Raw genomic sequence first — 23,283 nt, forward strand, 5'->3', positions numbered from 1 at the left:
GTGGAATGGGGTAATAAAGTTGCAACAGAGGGTAATGGATGCATTCACATAGAAGAGATGCAAAGAGGAGGATTGAATGATTGAAAATAGTACCAGAAGAATAAATTTTATCATTTAGAGAGCAGGGGAATCTTGAGAATTTTCCTTTATTTCTCGAAAAGAGAAATCTTCAGTTCCCCTAAACCAATTGTACCCGATTTTTGAGATTAAAAATAGCTATCTTAATGCTTATCAAACCGTGAAAAATCACCTGATGTAATGACAAGAGCATACGCATTAAATTACCTTCTCTGGCTCAATCAGAACATGCATGTACTTTAAATGACTGAAAGACAAGTTTTTCTGCAAAACAGAAAATCACTTTGTTGATTACACGAAATTGTTGGGTTTCATATTAATAATCTTCCGAAGAAGCTTATTCTCATTTGCTTTATGGGAGATGAATCTCATAAATGAAGGCAAACAGTTCATGCGCCCCCACTTCTTCCTGTCTTATTTGCTCTGCTTGGATCTTTCCTTTGTTGCTCACTTGTGTTTCTTATACAAAAAAAGATTGTCAAGATTTTCTTGCTGGGTTTGTCTAACAGGATCTTTCCTTACAGGAAGACATAAAGCACAATTTTCATCACAGAATGGAAGTGGGACATGTAAAATCAAGTCAAGGCACAGCAAGATAGCTACAGAAAAGAATGAGATAACTCAGATTTTATAAGAGTGACATATACACTATTGTGGAACACAGGAAAACCACAGCACCTACACTTTTCCTTTCTAAACACCCAAAACAGCCAACTTGGCCCTCTCGCACCTACAAGAGATCTATACATACATGGGGAGGTGCAACAGTAGTATACAGAAGCCCGAAACACTAGTAGCAATAAACTTAAAATGAAGTTGTTCCAAGTAAATTACCATTCCCTTGTACAAAACTGGCCAAAGAAATCTCCACCGTATCCGCCCCTGAGAGAACAACATTCATGCATAATCATGCAACCCGAGCCTGCACTGTCAGAGAGACTGGACGTGTTCCTGCACCGCTCGAGGTAGGTGTGCTACTTGGTTTTACAGTCCCAGTTTGCTAATTTTGTTACTCCTGGGTCATGGTTAAGGGAATCCTGTCAATTGTCCACAACGGGTTTGGATTCAAAGAACTTTGACACCGCCTTGTAGAGATTTTCCTCCTCAAAAGGCTTTGAGACATAACCATCCATCCCACACTTCAGGCATTCCTCATACGTGGCATGAATCACATCAGCGGTCATGGCCAATATAGGCATATGCAATTCTCTCTTTGTTGCTGAATCTTCAAAGCAAGATCCTCCTCCATTCTTTATCTGCTCATTCAATTTGCTTTCCATATGCCTGATAAGGCGGGTTGCCTCAAACCTGCAGTAACAGGACTTAATTTTCATTCAACCAATTCATAATGCAAAAATGCATTTCTAAACTGATAATCCTCAAAATTTCCTGCACAAATCTATGTATTTTATGTGCCACTGGATTGTGAAGCTATATAAGGGGGCACAACATCATGAACAAGTACAACCATATACAATAATTCAGGGAGGGTTTGGACTCCTGGGGTGTAGGAAACTCCTGGAAAAGCTTGACAACACTGCCAGAAATGAGAAATGACCACCAAAGAATGTTTTTTCCTTTTCTATTTTCTTTCTTTTCTTTTTTGGGTTGGGAGCCCTGGATGAAGGTTTGGACACCAGCTCCTCAATTTAGCAAATGGTAAAAGCATGTTATTGTTTCCAGACAATCTCTGAAAACAGCATGACAGACTAGTTTGGATGGCATACCAACTGAAGGCATAATACACTGACAAGCAAGAGACTTGCGCGAAACAGAAAAAACAATGATAGATGAAAACTTGTACCATCAACGTATGGAGGAAAAACAGAGCCGTTTAAATCCAGAGGAAAGTTTTATGCTACACTTTCAGAAATTAAATGCACTAAACAGCAAAAAGACTTGCACACTGAAAATAATGGCTTGTTCCAACTAAAGAACCTCTGCAACAAAGAACTAAGCCTTTCTTTTGGTAAATGGAAATATTTCAGTAGAGAAAAGTTTGGTATTACTTAATTCTGGTGATTGAACATTTGAGTAAAGATAATTGAAATAAATAATTCTGTAAGTGCAAGAATTATCATATGCTGGAAATCTCCTTTTTTTTTTGGAATTTCTTTATGACATGATGTATAATATATTAAATCTACATGAATATCTTGGCAGAAAAGAAAACAGCAAATGAAATACATCGCAAAAAAAAGCTATCTATCCTGCAGTATGTTTTAACCCGTCCCAAAAGGAAAAGTCAAACAATTATTTATCCACTCAACAAATTTCTCAAAATTAAGTATACTCTTCATTTTGTCCATGCTTCTGAAATTTCCCATTAACCTACCCAAGGATTTTATATCATGTGTGAAAAACAAAGGCCCTTTCTTAGACACCATTGGAAATTTGCTGGAGGTCAATTTGGTGGACATGTCAACATAGCCCTAGTCATTGTTAAATTTTCAGCCTCATCAAACTTCTCAATGAGCCAGAATTGTCTGGAGAGGATACTTTTCTTCAGGACTTCTTTGAAGAACAAAGACAGCTAATGAAACAATGAGAAATAGCCCCACAAATGGTGAGCCACCAGACATGAAATGTGGCCCAAGGAATCCCCATTTATCCAATTATCACCAAATTAGCATGTTCACGTGGCAAAATAAACAGCTAGCATGTAGCCATGTACTGGCATTTCCAAACAGCCAGGAGATGGAAAATAAGATAACCTAGCTGCTTAGTAAAGTGGTAATAGCATGGAAGCCTAATGCATAAGAAAGAACAAAGCATGACCATAGCCTTTTTCCACAAAGGAAATAACTAACATCAAGGCACATGTAACTTGTAATTTTTTGGCAGCCATTTTCTTGCAATGGTGAAAGCTGCTCATATGGTACCGCTCAGTGGATACTAACATAAAAATTTAATTTCCATCATTAAATTGAGATTAGAGCCAATTGGGACCCAGCTCAATTGTGCACTGGACTTATGGTCTAGACAATGAAGGCCAGACCTGAAGACAAAACCAAACTGTACTGTTTTCTAGGATTTCCTCAACTTATGGAAAGGCCACCAAAAAGGGCAAACCCGGTGCCAAAAGGCTTCCGCCACAAGGGTTTTTTTTTTTTTGGGGGGGGGGGGGGGGGGTGGGGGGAGGTGCAATTTTCCTACATTTACCCTAACAATTTTTGCAGGGAGGTTATTTCGATGCCTTGGTCTCGGGGCCAGTGTTGTCAAAGTGTCTACCTAGGCCGCAAAGTGGTTCTTCAACAGTTTAATTGATGTGCTTTTTTTTCCGCTTTATCACCTTGTGCGGCTTATTGTCACCCAGACGCTAAATCAGCCACTTTTTTAACATTTTATACATAATCATTTTTTCATACTTTTTTTTTAAATCAAAATTTATTCTACAAAACCATATATAAATTTAATAGCTTATTCATTTCGGAATCGAGTCCCAAATTGCAAAGGAATTCCGAGGCCCAAAGTGACATAGGACCTCTACAAGCTCCAAGGGGGCTGCCCCCACACCCCTACCAGGGCGGCTTCCCCAGACCCCGTGCCCGTCGGAAACAGAATGTGAAGCATGAGCCATACTCAATATCGAGAATCAATGAATCATTTAATGGACAATGACTTGGAAATCAGAATAGTGAGATCTATTAATTTATTGTGTTCGCCCAATTAGTACATAGTCATTGTTATCATGAACTTGTGTTTGTGTTCTTTTTTTGGATAATTTTTCATAATTATGATTCTTGAATGCTTTCTTTTTTTATGAATGTTTCTATTGAATGTTTTTTTAACTTATTATAAAAAATAATTGTATTAAAAAGTAGTGTAAAAGTAGTTGTATTGAAAAAAAAATTTGACCCAACCGCTTTGTCACCTAAACGCCTAGGTTGAGCCCCAATCGCTTTGATCGCCTTGACAACCTTGCTTGGGGCTACAACTGTGGCCCACCAACCCTTGTGCCAAAGCTTGCCCCTTATAAAAAGGCCACCAGATCTATCAATTTTTTTGTTTCACTGACATTTGATTATATTTAAGTTTTTTTTTTTTAATGATAATTATATTGAAGTTTTGAATACATTTTAAAAACTACATTGATCAAGAGAAAACCAACACCAAACCTTTTTTTTCATTCCAATGGCATTCAGGCTTTAAAATCCAGGGAACTACTCAATGTAGACAGGGGCATTAACTCCCTCATTAAGACAAGAGCCCTTTTTGGATGTTTAGATCAAAATTCATCATTCTCCAAATGCTCCAGAACTACATCTCTATGCTCATGAGTTGAGCATATCCTCTTCAAAGTTCAAGCAGATAAAATCGGTTCAGATCAAACGCATTGTTGTTTACTGCGATAGCACAAGTTCATGACCCTGCTATGCTGGCATCAGCTAACACAGCCCCATGAGGTTCCATAGGCTTTCTGAATGTTGTGACAGGAACCTCACTGCTGCCATAGGACCTCCACACACTAAGGCAGGGTTGCACATCACTGCTTTCCATAACCAAGCTTCTACACTAAACCATATTCTGATTTCAAGCCCACCAAATTCTCTAGCTTGTTATGGCTTGACCCACACACTTATACCAAGCGAATCACCTCCATCTCCCAAGAGCCCAAGAAGAGGTCCACACTCTTGTGCCAACTTGGTCAACAACAAGAGACAGAGATCAAGGGTGACAAGGCATCAGGGGTATCAGACATGGCTTACACAGTAAGGTGGCAGTGGCCAATTAATGTGACACTCCCCTTGTAGAAAATAAAACAGCTGAGAAAACTTTCTCCGACATTTTGTAATATTATACAACAACAACGACAAGCCTTTCCCAACTAAAAGGGATCGGCTACATAGATTCTTGACTTCCAATCAGCTCTATTTGAAGTCATACTAGAAACAAGTCCTAAACTATGCATATCTTTTCTCACTTCTCTTAAGGTTAACTTAGGTTTGCCCCTAGTTCTTCTAATTCCTTCTATCAAGATTAATTCGCTTCTCTGCACAAGGGAATTTAAATGCCTTTATTGAATGTGGCCGTGCCACCTCATTTGACTTTCTCACAGCTTATCGGAGGTACTACAGGTCTAACTCTAATATGATCATTTGTTACCTTATCATGCTTGTTCTCCCACTCATACATCTTAGCATCTTCATTTCTACTACACTTAGTTTATTTATATGATGATGCTTCTTAGCAGCCAACAATCTACACCATACAATACAGCGATCGTATGACGATCCTATAGAATTTTTCTTGGAACTTTATAGGAATACGTTGACGCACCTCTACACTTTTTCACACCCTATTTTAATTCTTTGGGAAACATCATCCTCTATAATTAGGACCTGTACATTTATTCTCCATTTCTTGTTTATATTTGATGATCCTTTGATTTCTCTCCTAAAAGTATTTACCAAAATAAAGCAAAGGTAAGGGGTGGGAACAACCACATGGAAACAGCAATAGTAAGAACTTCCAGCAAATCGATGTAACAAAAATTGATAGCTGACAAACAGATGAATTACAGACCAGTAGTATTTGAAAACCAATCCCAAAAGTTCTTTAAGAAATACATACCCATCCATTTCTGGCATCTGAATGTCCATGAAGCAAGCATCGAATTTGTGTGGAAGTTTAAGCAGGTTTACTGCAGCCTTCCCACTTTCAGCACACTCCACCTTGGCCCCAAACTTCTCAAGTGCACCAGCAGCAACTCTGCGATTTACCTTATTGTCATCAACCACTAATATATTCTTCCCTTGTAGCAATTTACGAAGAAATGTAGATTCTTTGCGCATTTCTTTTCCTTGTTGTTTCTTGTTGCCCATCCCCAGCACCTGCTCCAAGCATGCTGCTAGCATACTTGCCCTAAGTGGTTTCATGATGACAGTATCAGCAAAACCCACAGCCTTCGCTTTATCAAATTCAGTGGGGCTAATAGATGTGGCGAGAAGCACCATCTTAGGAAAATCCGTTATGCATCCATTCTGTTTAGTGTCCATTAAACATACAGGGAAGCCACCATCGGCACCAGAAATCCAAGAATCTTTTTCAACAAGAATCAAACCCAGTTGCTTTCCATCTCTGATAAAAGAAAGTTGCCAAACTTAGTAACAAGCTTAGAATTATTTGCACTAAAACACAAGAAAAAAAATTTCAGACTGACAAATGCAATGAAAGAGATACAGCAGCTAAATTGCTATCTGGTTTATTAGCAGTTCTAGATGCATGATCCTGGTGGGTTAGACCAGTAAATGATATTCAATTTTTGGCAGTCACACAGTTTTGCATAATATCAGGTCTACTCCAACTAAACAAAAAGGTGCTATTCATCTGAAAAAAAAAAAAAGCAGGTGCTTGGCAATGGACAACATAAAACTGCACATTCGTTAAATAAAATGGTAGTTGGTATGATCTTGCCCAGAATTTATATAGGGAAGCCAAGGCTTTTGGTGGTAAAAATCAAGTTCAAAACACCAAAAATCATCATATGAATAGGCTCCCACCAAAGTGAGCGAGAACAAAAGTTTACCTGGATCTTAAATGACCATTCGATTCAGGTAATGCACCAACTGCCACTGTGATACTACTAGCAACTTCTACCAAGATACCTAGTCTCTCAAGATGGTACTTAGTCACAGCTGCTCGGACAGGTTTGCCATCAATTACAATGGCTTTCATCCCTTTGAACTTAGTGGGCAGTGCCTCAGAAGGAGAGATTTGCAGATCATTATTGGCATTCTTCTCACATCTTCTCAAGACAGCAGTGAAAATAAATGTGCTTCCAACGTGAGGCTGGCTGAAAAAGCTTATCTTCCCACTCATTAGCTCAACCAAACATTTACTGATGCTCAAACCAATTCCAGTTCCCCCATAATTGCGAGATGTCGAACTGTCTGCCTGCATAAAAGGCATGAAAACCCGACCTTGGGCATGATGTGGTATCCCAATCCCTGTATCCTCAACAGATACTACCAAGGTCACATTCTCAGAAGGATTATCAGAGGCCATCCATTGATCAGAGCAGAGCCCCTCATCTCCAAGTAGACACTTAAAAGTCTCCCGGCTGGAACGACCATCAGCTGATTCACAACCACTCAACGTATTGAACTGGTTAGCACATCCAATAAATCCCGCGTCATCTAATCCTCTCTTTGTCCACGCTTCAGATTTTGCATCCATTACTGACTTCATATGTTCGGCTAGATTTACTTGTACAAATATGTGCCCCCTCTCAGTGAACTGTCAAAACAGAAGATGGATACTTACATATACATACGAAATGTCAAAACACATAAATAAATCAGTGATAAACTAGCCTACTAGAACTTATGCAAGTGCATGAACAAAACAGGCATGGTAATGATTCAAAAAGGTCAACTCTCTTAATCAAAATTGCAATTCCAAGTTAAAAATAGCAGGATCAAGACCTTCAATTTCTCCATCCATCACATATATTACAAAAGGTAAAAAGGGCTAGGGACCCCTCCCCTGCTTGCGGGGGCCCCGACCTCCGCGCCAGGGGACTCCACCATTGCGCCAGGCCCGCCCTTCATATATTACAAAAGGATATATAACATAAATAACAGAACTTGTTGATGTCCCAGCCACAATATAGATGACTTACTTTAACAGAATTCCCAACTAGGTTAGTGATTGTCTGACGGATTCTCCCTGGGTCACCAATAAGAATTTCAGGAACTTTATCGGAGACAAGCACAGCAAGCTTCATTTCCCCAAAATTGATGAGAATTTGCCAAAAGAAAAGAAGGTCAGATAACATAAAACACATAGCTTCCCAAACTGAAGAAAAACATGCCAAACATCATGTTACCAGGATAAAATGCAAAATTCCAGAGACTAGAAGATATATATGATCTTAAGGCACTTTAAGCTGAAACAAACTGATCTTTCTAGGCCAAACACTATATATGATCTTAAGGTGCCTTAAGCTAAAGCACACCTGATCTTTCTAGGCCAAACGCTAAGTGATGCACATAATTACTTGTACTAGGTGCAGCATAAGATGTGCTAACCTCAATTCCCTTGCGCCTAGTCTTCTCAGAAAACAAGGAGATTACTTCATCTAGAATGGATCGAAGATTGAAGGGGATAGCCTCTAACTCTAACTTGCCAGCTTCAATTTTTGCTCGATCAAGAACTTCATTTATTAGTGTTATCAGTGCCTTACCACATCCTTGAGCAGTTTGAGCATATTCTTTTTGAGAAGAATCTAGGTTTGTATCTAGAAGAAGACCAAGCATTCCTGAAATCAAAAGAACAATAGTCACCTTCCTGGATAAGACATAGACATATCCAATCAATAGACATGCACAATTAACGCCTGCCTCCCAGACAGGCAGCAATACTGAAGGAAAATTCTGCTTCTGAACCAAACCAAACAATGAAAACCTTGATTCAGAACTTCAATGGACCTATTCATCTAGATGTCATTTTCTAGAAATAGCAATACACTTTTAAATGATAAACATAACTGAGGGTCTTCAACATACCAAGGACACCATTCATAGGCGTTCTGATTTCATGAGAAACAGTGGCTAGAAACTGCATTCAGAATATAGCAAACCTCAGATCCAGATGAATTAATGAGATTCAGGCATTAAGATATTCTTTCAGTGGGATTGGATATGACCTGAGATTTGGCAACATCAGCAGCTTCTGCTTGGGCTTTCAGTTTTTGCATTTCATGGAAATCATCCTCAACTTTCACAATACGCATACCCGCACCATAGAAGATATATCCTAACAATGCCAAGATTACGAAAATAAACAATGCAGTTGCAATAGCTGTCCATGAGGGGGGCCGCTTCTGCAGGTATCTGTTTGGGATTAAAAAAAATGATTATTGTTGAAAGCATTGCAGTCATCACTGTTTTGATATAACTACCATGGTAAAAGATCAGTGACTAGATGCACCTACCTACATCTCATCACGTGCTTCCTAAATGGATCCCCAAAATCAAGCGTGCTGTTGTGCAAGAGGGACATGTCACCAACAGGTTCTTGAGGTCCATACATGATCAGCGGATCAGAAAAGTTGGTGATATCATATACATTAACCACAATTGCTTCATTCCCAGCAAGTTGCCCAAGCAAATTCTCCACAAGTGATTCAACATCAAAAGATCCACCAAGGTATCTGCCATTGTTAGTACATCAGTCTCCACAAGCATGAGCCGAAAAACTTTAAACTTCAGAGATAGTGCACTCAAATTTGGGACCACTTGTGTAACTAACTCAAAGCAAGGTTTAAAACCCAGGTTCATGTTTAAACTGGAATCATATGTTCCATAATTTCCCCTAATTTACATTGTACAAGTTCACCAAATTCAGAAATTCAACAGTTTCAAAGCGATTCTCCAAGCTCAAAATAAACACAATTTCCACAATTTCCAGAATTCTACACAAATCTTAAAACTTAAAACACTGACTAGTTGGAATTGACAAAAGAAAGACAAGCACTCTAGCTTTGCATACCATACTTACTTGGTGAAAGAGGCGGCATGAACGTTATAAGAGGAATAGATACAGTAAGCCTAAGTGGATTCACAATCATGGAAATGTTCCTCATCTAGTATTAACAGGACGTGACTCCATAAGGATTTTTTGGCATACAAGATACACAATCAGACCAGAAAAAGAACGTACTTTATTAACTCCTACATAGTTTGTGTTGGGCTAAGTCCTAAACCATACATCATTAACAAGACTACTATTTTTTTATGACTCAATAACTTGTAAATTCACAAGCACAAGTGCTTTCTATTACTTATAAAGAGGTCTTTGTCACCTAGACAAGATTAATCATATAACCCTTAAGGAGGAACCCCACGCACACAGCCGAGGCAGGTTCAAAAGCCACAAGCCCGCAGCCACAGGAACCATACGCGAGGGGCCAACCACGCAGCGCAAACACCAAACGCAGGGCACCCCCCGGGGAGGTCAATGCGGGGCAAGAGACCGGGCAAGAGCCAAGAGTACGCAACAACGGTAAATCACACAATTCCAAGGCAGACAATATTTACGGAGTAATGCAGAGAGTGGTCACACCAAGGAACCCAACAGCAGCAGCACACAATGGGTCAGGCCAAAACAATCAGATCAAACCAAATACAGCCACAGAAAAGAAGTACAGTCAAAAGAGTTTCAAGTGCTGGCCAGCGCAACCCAGGCCCTCCGAATCACACCGAATTACCACACCGCATCAGCTTGTTGCTTAATGCAACTGTTTGTCATCTTGATGTTCTCACTTAGTTAATATGCTGCAATTGAAGATTAGTGCAAATTCCCAATCAAAATTTGCATACGAGAAAAAAGTTTCAGTGGGACTATTTTGTTTTGACACAAAACGTACCTGTGCTATGGAATCAGTTAAAAATAAAAACAGTTGTAAATGGACTTGTAAAGCAGGAAAACTGTTTTGCTGAAGTTAAACACGAAAAAGGATGGAAAACGACATCCATTTCAAAATTCATGATGTCCCAAATGTTGATGATATCTTCATCATTGGTACTATAGGGAACCATGGAAGTTTCCCCCACACCCCCAACACCTCAAACCCCCCCCCCCCCAAAAAAAAAATTTCATATGGATGTATTCTTTGCCTCAATCATATTCGAAGGTATTTAACTACTTATTATTGATCATATACGACCAAAAAATCTTTCCAGCCACAAACAGGTAAACTGTACCTGCACAAACATTTGATGGCAGCAAGGCCGAGAAGAATTAAATGGTGACTTCCCGAGAGAGAATTCAAATGCTAACTTCCCAAGAGAGAGTAAACATGACATTGTATCGACAGATTGACTAAGATTGAAGGTATTTAACAAAATCTCTACAAATTTAAACCCAGTTCCCCAAAATTAAACCAGAATTTGATGACATTTTGGAGTCTGCTAGAACCCTTCACCTGAATACATGGTCTACTGCTTTTCTTCTGCCACAAGTTCCCCAGACTAAGCTGGCAAACCAAATAAACCAAATATTCACATGCTCAGGGTTTTCAAATTCATCCAAGAGAACCTCAGCCCATGAACTTCAGAAAGTACAAGGTCATCACAGCTCTTAATTCCTGTCTTCAGTAAATTTACTTTCCCACTAATCCATGGAACTCCATCCCGAACTTGTGCCTCAGTCTACAACCCGAATTTTGAAAGAGATACCAAAGATCCAAGAACTTCAAAACAAACAAATACTGACCAAGAATGGTATACAAGAAGACTTACCCAGCAGTTGCAGCGATTCGTTCTTCAACAGTTGCATCACAAGGGATATTAGTGCGGTAAACAGGGAAGGTCAAGACAACACCCAGATGATGAGACCCAAGCAGTCTGAAAGGGCTTGTAAGAACAGCTTTCCCTGTTGCTCTAGCCCTCAAGATGTTTTCCCGGTCCTCCTGTATCATTAATAACAAGAGAACAGGTTAGTCAGTTAACCTCTTCGGAAAGCAATAAAGAAGAAAGAAGCAATTGAGAATTGGTAGAACAAAATAGACCTCCCCAGACATCATATCAATGGATTCAAGATAAGAAATAGTCTCCTGTGCAAAAATCACTGGGCCATATTCCTCTCGGATTGGTGATGGCTCCCTCTCCATTGTCTTAATAGTCCACCCCTGCTTTTTCTCAAATGCCTCCCTCTCAGCATGCAGAACTCTTTGTGCATATGCTACCCCATTCAGTAATGGCCGCTCAAAAGCCGTGCCACCAGTATATCCAGCAAAAGTCTCCTGCATTTAGGACCATAACCTGAATTAGGAATGGAATTGCTACTAGGGGCTTAAATAACCAGGAAAGCCACAAGAACAGATGAGAAAGAAGATGGGATGGAGACCTTATCAATGGCCGAAGGATCCTTGTAGTAATGGAAGGTGGAAACAAGAATTGCAAGAGCATGCACATGATTTACGCTAACATTGAACTGATCCTGCAACATCCTCGCTCGTTGATCACACATGGTCACCAGAACTTCTTCCCATCTCGCCAAGGCGAAAAGGTCCAGATAATAGTAGAAAACACTGCAGAGGATACCTATAACACAAACCCACAACAGGAGGAGCTTTGGGAGCCAAGTACTGTGCGCCTGAATCCAGTCCTTTGGCTTCTGCTCATTCAGCTTGACGGACACCGTGTGGTGGCTTTGATCCTTGAGACCCATCAAGAAAAACGAGAAATGCACTACTTCAGCTTTTGCTTCTTGTCCTGTGCTTCTTCTTCCTCTTTTTTCCCTTCTCCAGACTTCATATCTCAGCTACAAGAGCCCTAATAACCCCCCCCCCCCCACCAGGCCGGCGCAAAAAGATAATAAAGCCAAAAGCTTTCTTCAGGAGAGTGTTGCAGTATCAGAAAGGTTTATTTTTCAGTACATCTTTTTTCTCTGCAATAGAAAGAAAATAGTATTTGTAAACTTAGCCTAAACATCATTGAAGCAGTAGCATTGTTTTGTGTGCTTCAAGCATGGAAGATAAAGTTGAAATCAGATTAATTAAGCCCATAAATTTGAAGTTTTGGAAACACCGCTCTGCTAGATCAATCCCTTGCTCTCTCTGTTTCTCCAATTCATTAGAGAGCTAGAGAGAAAGAAGGAAGTGAACTTTTACAGAACAAGCATGACTGAATTCATTTCTCAAAAGAAGGAAATTTTCAAATCCCAAAGAAGAAATAACATATGGAGGGTTCTCTTCCCTTCTCCCTCTCTCAGGGTTTGTTTGATTTCTGGGTTTTAACGACTTAAAAAATCCCAGAAAACTAATCATGTTCTCTTCAAGCGTGGGGTTTAGTTGAGACATCAGGACAAAGAAGAGCACGTTCACCGTCTCTCTTCAATTTTAAAAACACTAGTACAGAATAGAAATTGACCCAGATCGATTTGTTTAAAGCATTGATACCAGCGAAGCACACTGAGAAGGATAGATAGGAAGAGAATGGGTTATAGAGAAGAACTACACGAAGAGAGAGAAAGGGAAGAGGTGTACGTGGGTTCTTCCTATTTACATATATACCTGTTTTTGAGGTGCATTGTAAGGTGCTTCGCCTGTATCACGCAAAATCTTGATCAAGCCCTCTATTCTAATGAAGATATTAGCTTTTTCTAACACTTTATCAAAGCAACTGAATCGAATTTCTGGATATCTGTAGATACGCTGCTGTCCCCAAAAACTCATAAACATAAAACAACTCCCTTCCCCTTCTTTTACCCTTCTCTATATTCTAATCTTCCCTTATCTTCTCTTCTCCACACAAATATTCTATTTCAATATCAAACTCTGTTTCTCTTCTTTACTCTTTCCTCTCTCAACCTTTCTTCTTGCTTTACTTTTTTCTCTCTGCTTTTCTCGATTTTTCAACCAGAACTCAAGCTTTGGATTTCCTTTCTAAACTCCAATTCCCCCCAAAAGTGAGAAGAAGCAGGAAATCTCACGCCCGCACCCTTTCTCCTTCAGCTACTCTCTCTTCATTCTCTACTACCAATCTTCCTTCACTCTCAAATCTGAGCTACCGAGCTGCTACTCAAGAACCCAATTGAAGCCAGAAACCAGAAACCCATTAAATAACTAAAAAACCATAACAGATCCCAACTGAGTTAACAGGGGTACTTGATAATCATGATTATCAAGACAGTAAAACAAAGATACCACCATTAAACAGATGCAGAGCTCCCTTTTTCTTCTCTTGGCTCTGGTTTAATGCGTGTGGTAAGAGATGGAGAAGATGGGTGTTTTGACTTACACTGGCAGCAGTGATTCGATCTGGGTCTATGACAGGTTTTCGCACAAAATTAATGCTTTTTTCTCAGAAAGAAAAATTAAAAAATTCACTATCAAAGATCTCCTGGAAAACGACCTCCGACAAGAAGCAGATCTCATTTTGATATTACACGAGCCACCCTGTTTGTTAGCCTAAATTGCATGTATACCCTTGTTCTTTAATAAAAATATGAAAAAGGAGAACTTGTTCTGATTTGGCATATCTTCATCTCTCTCAACAACTCCCAAATTGATGGACTATCTTCCGTGGTCCCTATTATCTGTTCCCATGTTCATGCATTACCAGCCGTCAGATGGGATTAAAAAGTGTAATTGTGGGTCCCATTATAAACTTCCTTGGTCCCCATCTTATTCTTGGAATATGGGTCGGATTTACATGACCCGAATTTTTATTATAGTACCCAAGAATGTGGACTAATTCCAATTTATGTATTTGTGGAGACCATGTAATATATAAAGAATTTGTATCCGAAGAAGAAAAATATCATATGGAATGTACTTGTCAAGATTTTAGCATAACATATATTCATTGTATTTATCATTAAAAAAATATTTAATCAGATACAAGTATTAATATTTCACACATAAAAATAGGGTAAGAAGAAAAAAAATTTAAATTTTAAACAAAGAATAAGAAAATTTTCAAAGATTGAAGAATGGGTCAAGTCCTGATATTTTGTACATGAAAATAAGACTACAATCTACCAAAAAAATTTAAACTATAAGAAAATTTTCAAAAAATTAGAAAAAGGAAGGAGGCCATGGTCCCCCTAGGCCTCAATTTATCTCTGCCCATGGCTACCCTAGGGCAGTAATAATTCCTCTAGTATTACAATCTTTACCACAACGATGCTATCCATAGATCAAATTATTTCATGGATTGGATTTCACTTGACCATCGACAACTCCATTATGCGTGCTCGAAGTTAGAAGTTTTGTATAAATGTATTGTTGTGTTATTACGTATTTCGATTTAAGTTTTTTTTTTTTTTCCCCTTCCTAAGAGGAGGAATAGAATAACCCACTTGAAGTGTGATGATCATAGGTCTGTAGTGCATTGTATGTCCTATAATAAGTGTCATTCTTCTACCATTTCTCGGAAGTCGATGACTATTCATAGCTATTACCTTGACACAAAAGAAGAGTTCGACCCATTGCTTTATTTCTGTCATAATTGATCATAATTCGACATTAGAAGTATATTAATTGTTCCCAATAACCGAATCCCTCTATAAATACTACATATTTGATTACATCCATAAATTCATTTTCTTCCCTATGAGTTATAGTATCGATAAGAATTATAGTTTTTGCTGCTCATCTATTATGGTATATGAATATACCATATCAATTTGCTATGCATGGATGATGAGATTCCATTAATACAAACTCGTGACTTCCGCCCTTATTTTTTTTTAAACTCTCTTCCCTGTCTTTGACTATTTTTTTCGAATATTTTGAATTTTTTTCTTTGACTCTCTTTTCATGTATGAAATATCAACACTTGCCCATTTCTCTTCTTTCAAATTTATTTCAAAAATCTTCATTTGTCTTCTTTTCATGTGTGGAATATTAATTATTACTTTGTTGTATTTAATGTAAAATGTCAAAACTTATCAAAATCCTGGCCCCACCTTAAGACATTAAAGATTTAAATAATAATAAAAAAAAGAATTAAAATCAAACTGGATTTGTGGGTCGGGTGATGGATCAAAGGTGGTCCATTGGGGTGACCCTAGTAAGTAGGGAAGAGTGATTATTGATGATGGAGAATAACGGTGAACGAAACCAACCGTGATACTGACGTTGCTGACGTGTTCGATAAACAGTTTCATTGCAAACGTCAACTCAGCACGGTACGCATGCCCTGGTCAGATACGATTCGCTTCTCTCAACTTTTGTCGTCGTCTGCAAGTGGTGGGTGAGAGGTTGGGGACTTAACGGTCATTTAGAGATGAGTTATAGGGGTAGAATTGAAAATTTTACTAAAAAAAAATCATCCGATCATGTATTCATGTGCCCCTCGGTTCCCGCAAAGGAACTGAGGGAGCCCTTGCTTTTTGGTAGGGGTACTCTTTTCTGATCAGACAGGCTCTGAAAAAGGTACCTTTGAAAATTAATTTATATTTTGTAAATTAAAATAAATTATTTCTGGGGTTGTGATCAATGAACGAAAGTTCGGTCGTTTCGCTTGGTTCGGTGGTAGCCGAAACCATTAAATCGGCGAAATTTCGGCGAGATTTCGCCGATTTAAAAGGTATTTTTCGTTCCAACTGAATAAGAAAATAAAAAATAATTAAAAAAATAAAACCTACCGTGAATGCTAAACCACTTTCAACCAGCTTTCACGCAGCCCAATACCCTCATAATTACCCTTCATGTGAAGACAGAAGTCACTCAACTGAATAGTGAATACTCACGAAACCCAAAGCCCTCATTAATTTCTTTTCTTTGGGGTTGCGTACACACTTGGTTTTGGATTGAACTTCATCTCTCATCTTCATCATGGAGTTGGACGGCTGGGCGAGCTCTCGCCCGCAGAGTCGTCGGAAGTCGCTGCTTTTGCCACTTATTCGCATACCTTATCTCTTCTCCGCCAACGATAACAGTGCTCGCTGCAGTGTAGAGTGGAGAGTTCCTGTTGCAGCCATGGCTTGTGCAGCTCTTTCTGCTATTCACTCATCCAGCCCTGCTACGTTCTTATGCAATTCCTCGCCAAGCCCATGGCTTCCATGATTCCTTCCAAGTCATTATCCCAAACCTTAATCTGCTCCCCCGAAATATGCTTCAACGGTCTACCGAATTAGGCTCTTCCCTTAGTCATAGCGCTTCTAAGCCAATTTCATCTCGCAGATCTTCTCTGAGAAGGAGCTTCATTGTCAATGAAACGGTAATTTGCCGAAATAAAAAAAAAAAAAAAAAAATTGTTCCCTTTGAAAAGTTTCCCATACAGTACGGTTTCAGTGCTGTCGAGAGAGAGAGAAGTGCGTTCATCCGATTGCCGACATTTTCAGACCTCCGATTTGAAATACCATTCCCGGCGATAATTGAGCGGTATGGTCTCGGCGACATTCAGTCATACCGTTCTCGTCCTTCGCCCCTGGTTGCACGCCTTCGGTACCAGGGGTCGAGACTGGCGAAAAAGGTACCTTTGAAAATTAATTTATATTTTGTAAATTAAAATAAATTATTTCCATGGTTGTGATAGTGTTTCGCGTACTCCCACTCTTGAGAGTCCCCTTGACTGTGTGTCTGCATTGCCGAATTGGGTGATGGTGGTCAAATGTCTGGATATTTTCCCATTGATTGTTTTAAGACTACGTGGAATGCATGTATTGGTCAGCTTGAACCGGTCGGGTGGTCCGGTTCGGCCAACCCGTTTAAACCATCGGGTTTTTTTTCTTTCTTTCCGGTTTGGTTCCTCCACCCTCGGCAGTAACTGTCTACATGCTCTTTCACCACACATTTAGGAGAGATCCACCTTTTTAGTGTTTAGATGTAGGTTTCCATCGTGAAAATTGTGGTGGCACTAGTTTCTGACTTCATTTCCCATTCATCCACATCAACAGTTGATTAACAAAGATGGGTCTTTGAGTCCGGTGACGAGTGGAAGCCAATCAGAAAATAAGGAACCGGTGGGCAATGATGGGTTTTAGGGATTTTGAGGAGCTCCAAAACGCAGAGAAGCTTGTTATCATATTATCTAGAAGAGACTCTGGTGAGGATTATTTTGGTTGATCAAAGGATGTTTAGAGGAACCTTTCTGAAATGTCAGTCAAATAAAAGAAGCACCAGAAAGGTTTTTACTGGATTTTCGATAAGCTCTTCGATTCACGTCGAAATCAATATTGCATGATTTCGAGGATCACCCAAGTCCAGTTCCACCCTCTTCTCACTCTCTATTTTAGCCTTTTCCCCTTTATAGTTGCAGAATACATATCACCACATGGTTATATGGTGCATTATCCAAACTATCAAATGTAGGATGGAAAATTAATTTATCTTCTTCTTCTTTTTCATTTATCTCTCAACAGTGCGGCGACAAAGCACCAACAGCACCACCAATAGTGTTTGTAAATCTACCTCTAATAAATGTCGGCAATGGCTGAGGCAGTGGCAGTGGCAGTGGCGGCCGCAAAAGATCTTAGGTTCTACGAAGTTTTGGCTATTTTCGCTGGTTCGCTGGAAAATCGCCAAAATTCTAGTGATTTTCTAGTGACTTTTGGAAATGTCTAATTTGCAGAAAAAAAAAGTAACGCCTTTTGGCAAATCGGCCAAAATTCACCAAATTTTAAGCAAACTTTGGCTAAATGTTTTACCATCTGTGAGGATAGAGGATCCCAACCATGTGTCGCAAAGCTGAATTACGTGGTAATCAAATGTTTGGATTCTCATTGAGTGCTTTCTAAAACTACATGGGATTCATACATTGGTAGGGTTTAATCACGCCAATTGGTCTAGTTCAATCAAACTTGGGTAAACCCTCATTTTTTTTGTCCGGTTCTTCTGCCTTCAATCGCACTACCTTCGTGCCCATAGGAGGGCGATTCACCATGAATTTCCCCATTGAAAGTATTGTGGAGGGTTGTGAAAGTAGAGGATCCCAACTCCTCGTATGCTAGATATGGAAATGTATCTATTTTTATTCAAGTGGTCTAGTTTAATCGTGTGTTCAAGATGATGAAGCTTTAAATGAGTTAATCAAAGGTTGTGGCAGTAATCAATTGAATTTGACAAATGTCTAATTGTCGATGATGTGGACAACACTTGTCTGTAGCTACTAGGTTTAACTCATATTTTAACTTGTATTTGACTCCTCTCCTTAAATGGAATCTCTTAGGGAATAGCTAATGAATTATAGGATTCAACGACGTGTAACCTAAACTCGTTTAACTTATATTAATGTCTGCCCTATATAACCAATTATACTATTCGAGGTGTTGAACAACTCCTCTACATGTATGTATTTAGAACTTTACAGCTTCTGTTTCGATAATATAAAAACATCAATCATTATGTTTGTATCGAATCGTATCTATGTTTACCACATTCTACGAATATACATATGAAAATAACACTATCAACCTCATTAAATAATTACGAATAACATATTAAAACAATACAAAAAATGTAAAACTACAAATTTTTAGCTGTATTAATAAAAAAAATCACCTTCCTAAGTACAAACACAAATTGGCACTTCTATTTATTCCTTCTGGTACTGTTCTTCTACCTCTAGTAGCCCATGTGGTCCATCATGTGGTCCATTCACTTCTCTAGAATCTATAGTTTTTTTAAGGCACACATGCTAATATCATATGATATTACTAAGAAAGATATTGAATAGTTAGATAACAGACCTAAAATATATTCTTTCTTTGGAACTAGAACCAAGAACTTAAGAAAAGAGAGAGCCAACCTACCAAATGAAGTAGTTTTGAATCAAATGTACAATGCAATGTACCAACTCATCTCCCAAATTAATCTTAATTATCAAATAAGACCAGCAAAATTGTCTTGGACTAAGTGAATCAATCACATGTAGCTTATGCTTAGTTTCTTTAATAGTAGTTTTTGTATTTTAATTTTATCGAGACAATAAATAAAGATCATGTAATTAATTTGATTGGTTCGATATATTCTTCATCAGAGATCAAAAGGACTTGAAGTGTTTAATAGTATAAAGTGACATGAGAGAGTTGAACCCATGATTTTTTGGGAACTTGCAGTTACTAAATCATGTTTAGTCTCAATGTGACCAAATGAATGTAAGAATCTAGACTCTTTACATGGAGTGACTAAAAACAACGAATTTAGTAATATCGAGGGAGATGCAAGTAGCAAAAGAAGTTAGACGCGAGTTGACTAGGATGTCGGGCAACCGCCTCCGATGGCTAAGTCAGTCAAGGATCAGATTAGGATTCCGGCCAAGCATGCTCAGATATTTTCTAGAAAATGTTCGTGTCCTTACCTAAGGATTGGAACCTTATTATATAACGTGCGGGTTACTTTTTTTTGGAGACGACAGAGTCCCGCGTACATGCTCGTGTAGTTGTTTGTGGGGTGAATCCTCGTTAGGAGCTTCCATCTATGTCAAGTCCTTTTTTGCCTTAACGTAAATAGGGCATTCCTTATTAGTTTTATTTGGCTGGGATATGTCCCGACTAATCAGTCGGGCAGCAGGCCGAGCCATATGCCGCTCTCACGTACGTGTACGTCCACACGTGTGTATCTTATTCATAACACTTAAGTCCTAATTTATAAAATTTTAATTAAATGGTTCACAATCAAAGCAAATATAGTTAATTCCAACCATATTCATCTATTATTTGATTACATATATAATCTAAATGCATGATTTGATTTTCAATTCAAATAGTTCACAACTATCCTTTTGCATCAATATGTATCAAATAGAAAAAGAAAAAAAAATTGATCCAATTACTACCCTAAAATCAAAATTGTCGAGCCATATTTCCATAATTTGATAAGTTGACTTTAGTGCCATGCATTCAAAAGATATACTCTTGAGTCTTGACTTAACTTGTAAGTCATTTTTACCCTCTAATCATCTAATGGTAATTAGTAAATTAACTCTTTAAATGATGTTTTTATCTAAACTTAATTACAAGACCTACAACACCTCAATTTATCTTGGTTGTTGTTTGATTTTACCAGATGGTCCAACAATATTTTTTGTTCTTAACACCAGATAGGGTCAAATTTTTACCAAAAAAAAAAAAAAAGATAAGGGTCAAATCACTAGAAATGAAGAAGTCTTAGTGATGGCAACAATATGTTGGTATCAAATTGGACCTAATTTCATTGGTCATCTAGTGGTCCCAAATTCAATTATTTTGTTTATAATAAAAATAATAATGATGATAGCCACTAATATGAATATTTAATATTTTCTCGAGACAATCATACCATGATGACCAGAAATATATTTTATGTCAATCATTAGTATCTATATCTTCATCTACTGATGTGAGAAGTTTTAATTCTTCATCTCAGATTTCATAATTAAAATAATTAATTTATATAGAAAATAATAAAAAGTAATTTTTTGGGTAACCTAAAAAAATTATTTTATTTTATTTTTATTATTACTATTATATATTTTTTATTCTGGCTGGACAGATGGTTGCATGAAGGTGAAACTCTAAGCTCAATCTCCAATTTTCAGCAAGTAATTTAATAGGGAAGTTATCAACTCTGTGTCCTAGAATGATGGTTGGTGTGCAAAAAAAATTAAGGGACTTGTTTCAGGTGAAATTTGCTAGAAGATTAGAGAACATCCTCTCCCATCTATACGAAAAGATCTACTAGTGAATGGATACGAGGCCTTGGCTGAAGAGGACCTTCCTCTAAATTGTGGAGCTTTTGATTCAAGATATTGCGAAAGGGTTTGGAAGCTTAGAGTTCTAGCCGTTTCTGGCTTGTTCCTCGATTAGCAATTGTGAACAAACTTTTACCGAATGAGAGAAAGAGGAGTCTCTAACTTCAAGATCATTATAATAACCCCCACAATCCTAACTCAAAATCAGAATTGCAAGTCCAAGTAACCAAGCCTCTAGTCGGAAAAAGTTGTGGGCCTTTCGTATTGAAATCCATGTTTCGAACCTAGAGCCTATAGATTTAGATGAAGTTGGTGAAGAACCTGCCTTATTTGGAAGTGAAAGAAGATCCAATTGGAATCTAGATGGATTTGATAGGCGGATGTCCAATATGAGAAAGTCAAGTTTGGATACTTTCAATGAGCAAGGTAAGAGCCTCTTGCATGTTGCTTAAGCTTGCAACAGTGTTAGGGATTCACCAGGAATGCAAAAATGCCTAATTATTGAAAAATACTAGGGGCGATTACTTAGGGAGGTCGATTGGCCAAGCAACCACCATCCCTGGCTGTTGATTGAAAATTTCGGCAAAACATGTTTGGTTTGCCCTCGATACTCTATTTAATGTCCCTAAAACCTAATTTAACATTATTTTAATGCTCTAAACTATTGAGGACTGCTGCAACATTAGAAAGCAAGTGGAGAAGAAGAAGACTTTGATTTGCAGAGAGTTTTGCAAAGATTTGGTTGACCATTGAACTCTAAAGAAGGTTAATTAGACTACTCTTTTACTCTATTATTCTTTTTACTTTAAAGGGCAGCTTTTCTTTCGAATCTCTGTTGGAAATTGATTGGAGATGAATAATTATTATTTCTATTGTTTTTTGTTAAATCACTAGAAGAATAGATTTTATGTATATTTTAATGGCAGTTACTCTCATAAGGAAATTTCTATTTCTAGATCCGTGTTATCATATGACCTTATATTGGGTTTAGAATCCCCAACATGCACCAATACTCAAACTAATGGTTGTAGTGATAGAGTATGAACCTATATACTAACCATGGTTGATGATGTGGACCGTACCATTTACTTGGGATCCCAACAGAGGTAGTCAGTCTATGAAGAATCAGAGTGACAATATGTCATTTGGGATAAAGGGATAATTATTCGTCGTTGGGATAAAGGGATGAATGAGGGTCTTATATCTCATTTCATAGAGAAATTTGAAGATAAAACCCTTAAAATGATGAAAGATAATTGTAAACAATAATGAGACATTTTTTATATTTTTCAAAAAATCCCAGAATAATCTTGAGGTTTGTTATTGCTTAGGGATAATTATTGATGCCCCATTGTATTATAGCTTAATTACTTATCTAACTACGCTCTTATGAAGTTACTATTACCTCTCTCACTTCTAATGGTGCTAAACAACTATTAAGATAGGGTATGCAATGTCCATGCCCTTCACTAGAATTAAGAATCCAATAGATAGATTACCTAAATTTAGAAAAGAACATATGGATTAGGGCAAAATGAACATTAAATATCCAACCTTAACAACTTATTAACATCATTAGAAGTGAGGGAGCAATATTAATTATATAAAAAGTAGGTCATATGTGAACTATTATCACAATCAATCTTAATAGAAGAACACACATCAACGTCTTGTCATATCAGGTCAAAAGTTCGAATCTTCTTAGGACCAGAGATGAAACCTCGTATGTATAAAATAGTCATTCTATTATATAAAGCTACCAGTTCCCAAATCCAACATACACATCCCCATTGAAACCCAACCCTGTCTAAATGAGTTTTTTTGGCTCCATTAATCTCAGCATATTTTGGAGGGCCCAGGGAAGAAGTTGGACTTTAGTTTTTGGCAACTAATGGATTTTGATTCTTTTTGGGTTATAGAATTAAAATTGATAGGATGGTTTAAAGTTTCAACCTTTCCGTGTGTCATGATGGTGATCCACAGTCTTACCATTGCCATTTATGATAGCCCCCATTACTTTGCAATAGCTTTTGCTCAACTTTATGTAAATTTTCAAAAGTACAAATACTTATTATAT

At 38.0% G+C, this 23,283-nt stretch overlaps 1 protein-coding gene across 2 annotated transcripts; it reads right to left on the reverse strand.

Annotated features, from left to right (window-relative positions):
* Positions 1 to 551: 551 nt before the first annotated feature.
* On the reverse strand, positions 552 to 13,863 carry WOL (CHASE domain containing histidine kinase protein). 2 transcript variants are annotated; one of them, XM_089139558.1, is made up of 12 exons: positions 13,100 to 13,863; positions 11,932 to 12,474; positions 11,594 to 11,827; positions 11,325 to 11,494; positions 9,017 to 9,235; positions 8,729 to 8,915; positions 8,589 to 8,640; positions 8,112 to 8,341; positions 7,703 to 7,801; positions 6,608 to 7,317; positions 5,653 to 6,159; positions 552 to 1,386 (listed from the first exon to the last, which is right to left on the reverse strand). In XM_089139558.1, exons 2-12 carry the CDS (start codon positions 12,253 to 12,255, stop codon positions 1,119 to 1,121), a joined length of 3,000 nt encoding a protein of 999 aa, XP_088995684.1. In that variant the 5' UTR covers positions 12,256 to 12,474; positions 13,100 to 13,863; the 3' UTR covers positions 552 to 1,118. The 2 variants fall into 2 exon arrangements, with proteins under 2 accessions (XP_088995684.1, XP_088995685.1); XM_089139559.1 differs by lacking the exon at positions 13,100 to 13,863 and having other exon boundaries at positions 11,932 to 13,086.
* Between the last annotated feature and the right edge of the window lie 9,420 nt (positions 13,864 to 23,283).

This window comes from Hakea prostrata, chromosome 11 (genome assembly GCF_041222555.1).
Source record: "Hakea prostrata isolate BN-2017 chromosome 11, UWA_Hpros_2, whole genome shotgun sequence".
NCBI classification, from domain to species: domain Eukaryota; kingdom Viridiplantae; phylum Streptophyta; class Magnoliopsida; order Proteales; family Proteaceae; genus Hakea; species Hakea prostrata.

What these genes read in the sequence shown, in the direction of transcription:
- WOL (XM_089139558.1), bottom strand. Translation starts at nt 12,255, where the DNA reads ATGGGTCTCAAGGATCAAAGCCACCACACGGTGTCCGTCAAGCTGAAT. An exon ending in TAGTTGGGAATTCTGTTAAA is followed by an intron (nt 7,318 to 7,702) that starts GTAAGTCATCTA and finishes CTGTTTTGACAG; the next exon opens with TTCACTGAGAGGGGGCACAT. An exon ending in AATGGTCATTTAAGATCCAG is followed by an intron (nt 6,160 to 6,607) that starts GTAAACTTTTGT and finishes TTCTTTTATCAG; the next exon opens with AGATGGAAAGCAACTGGGTT.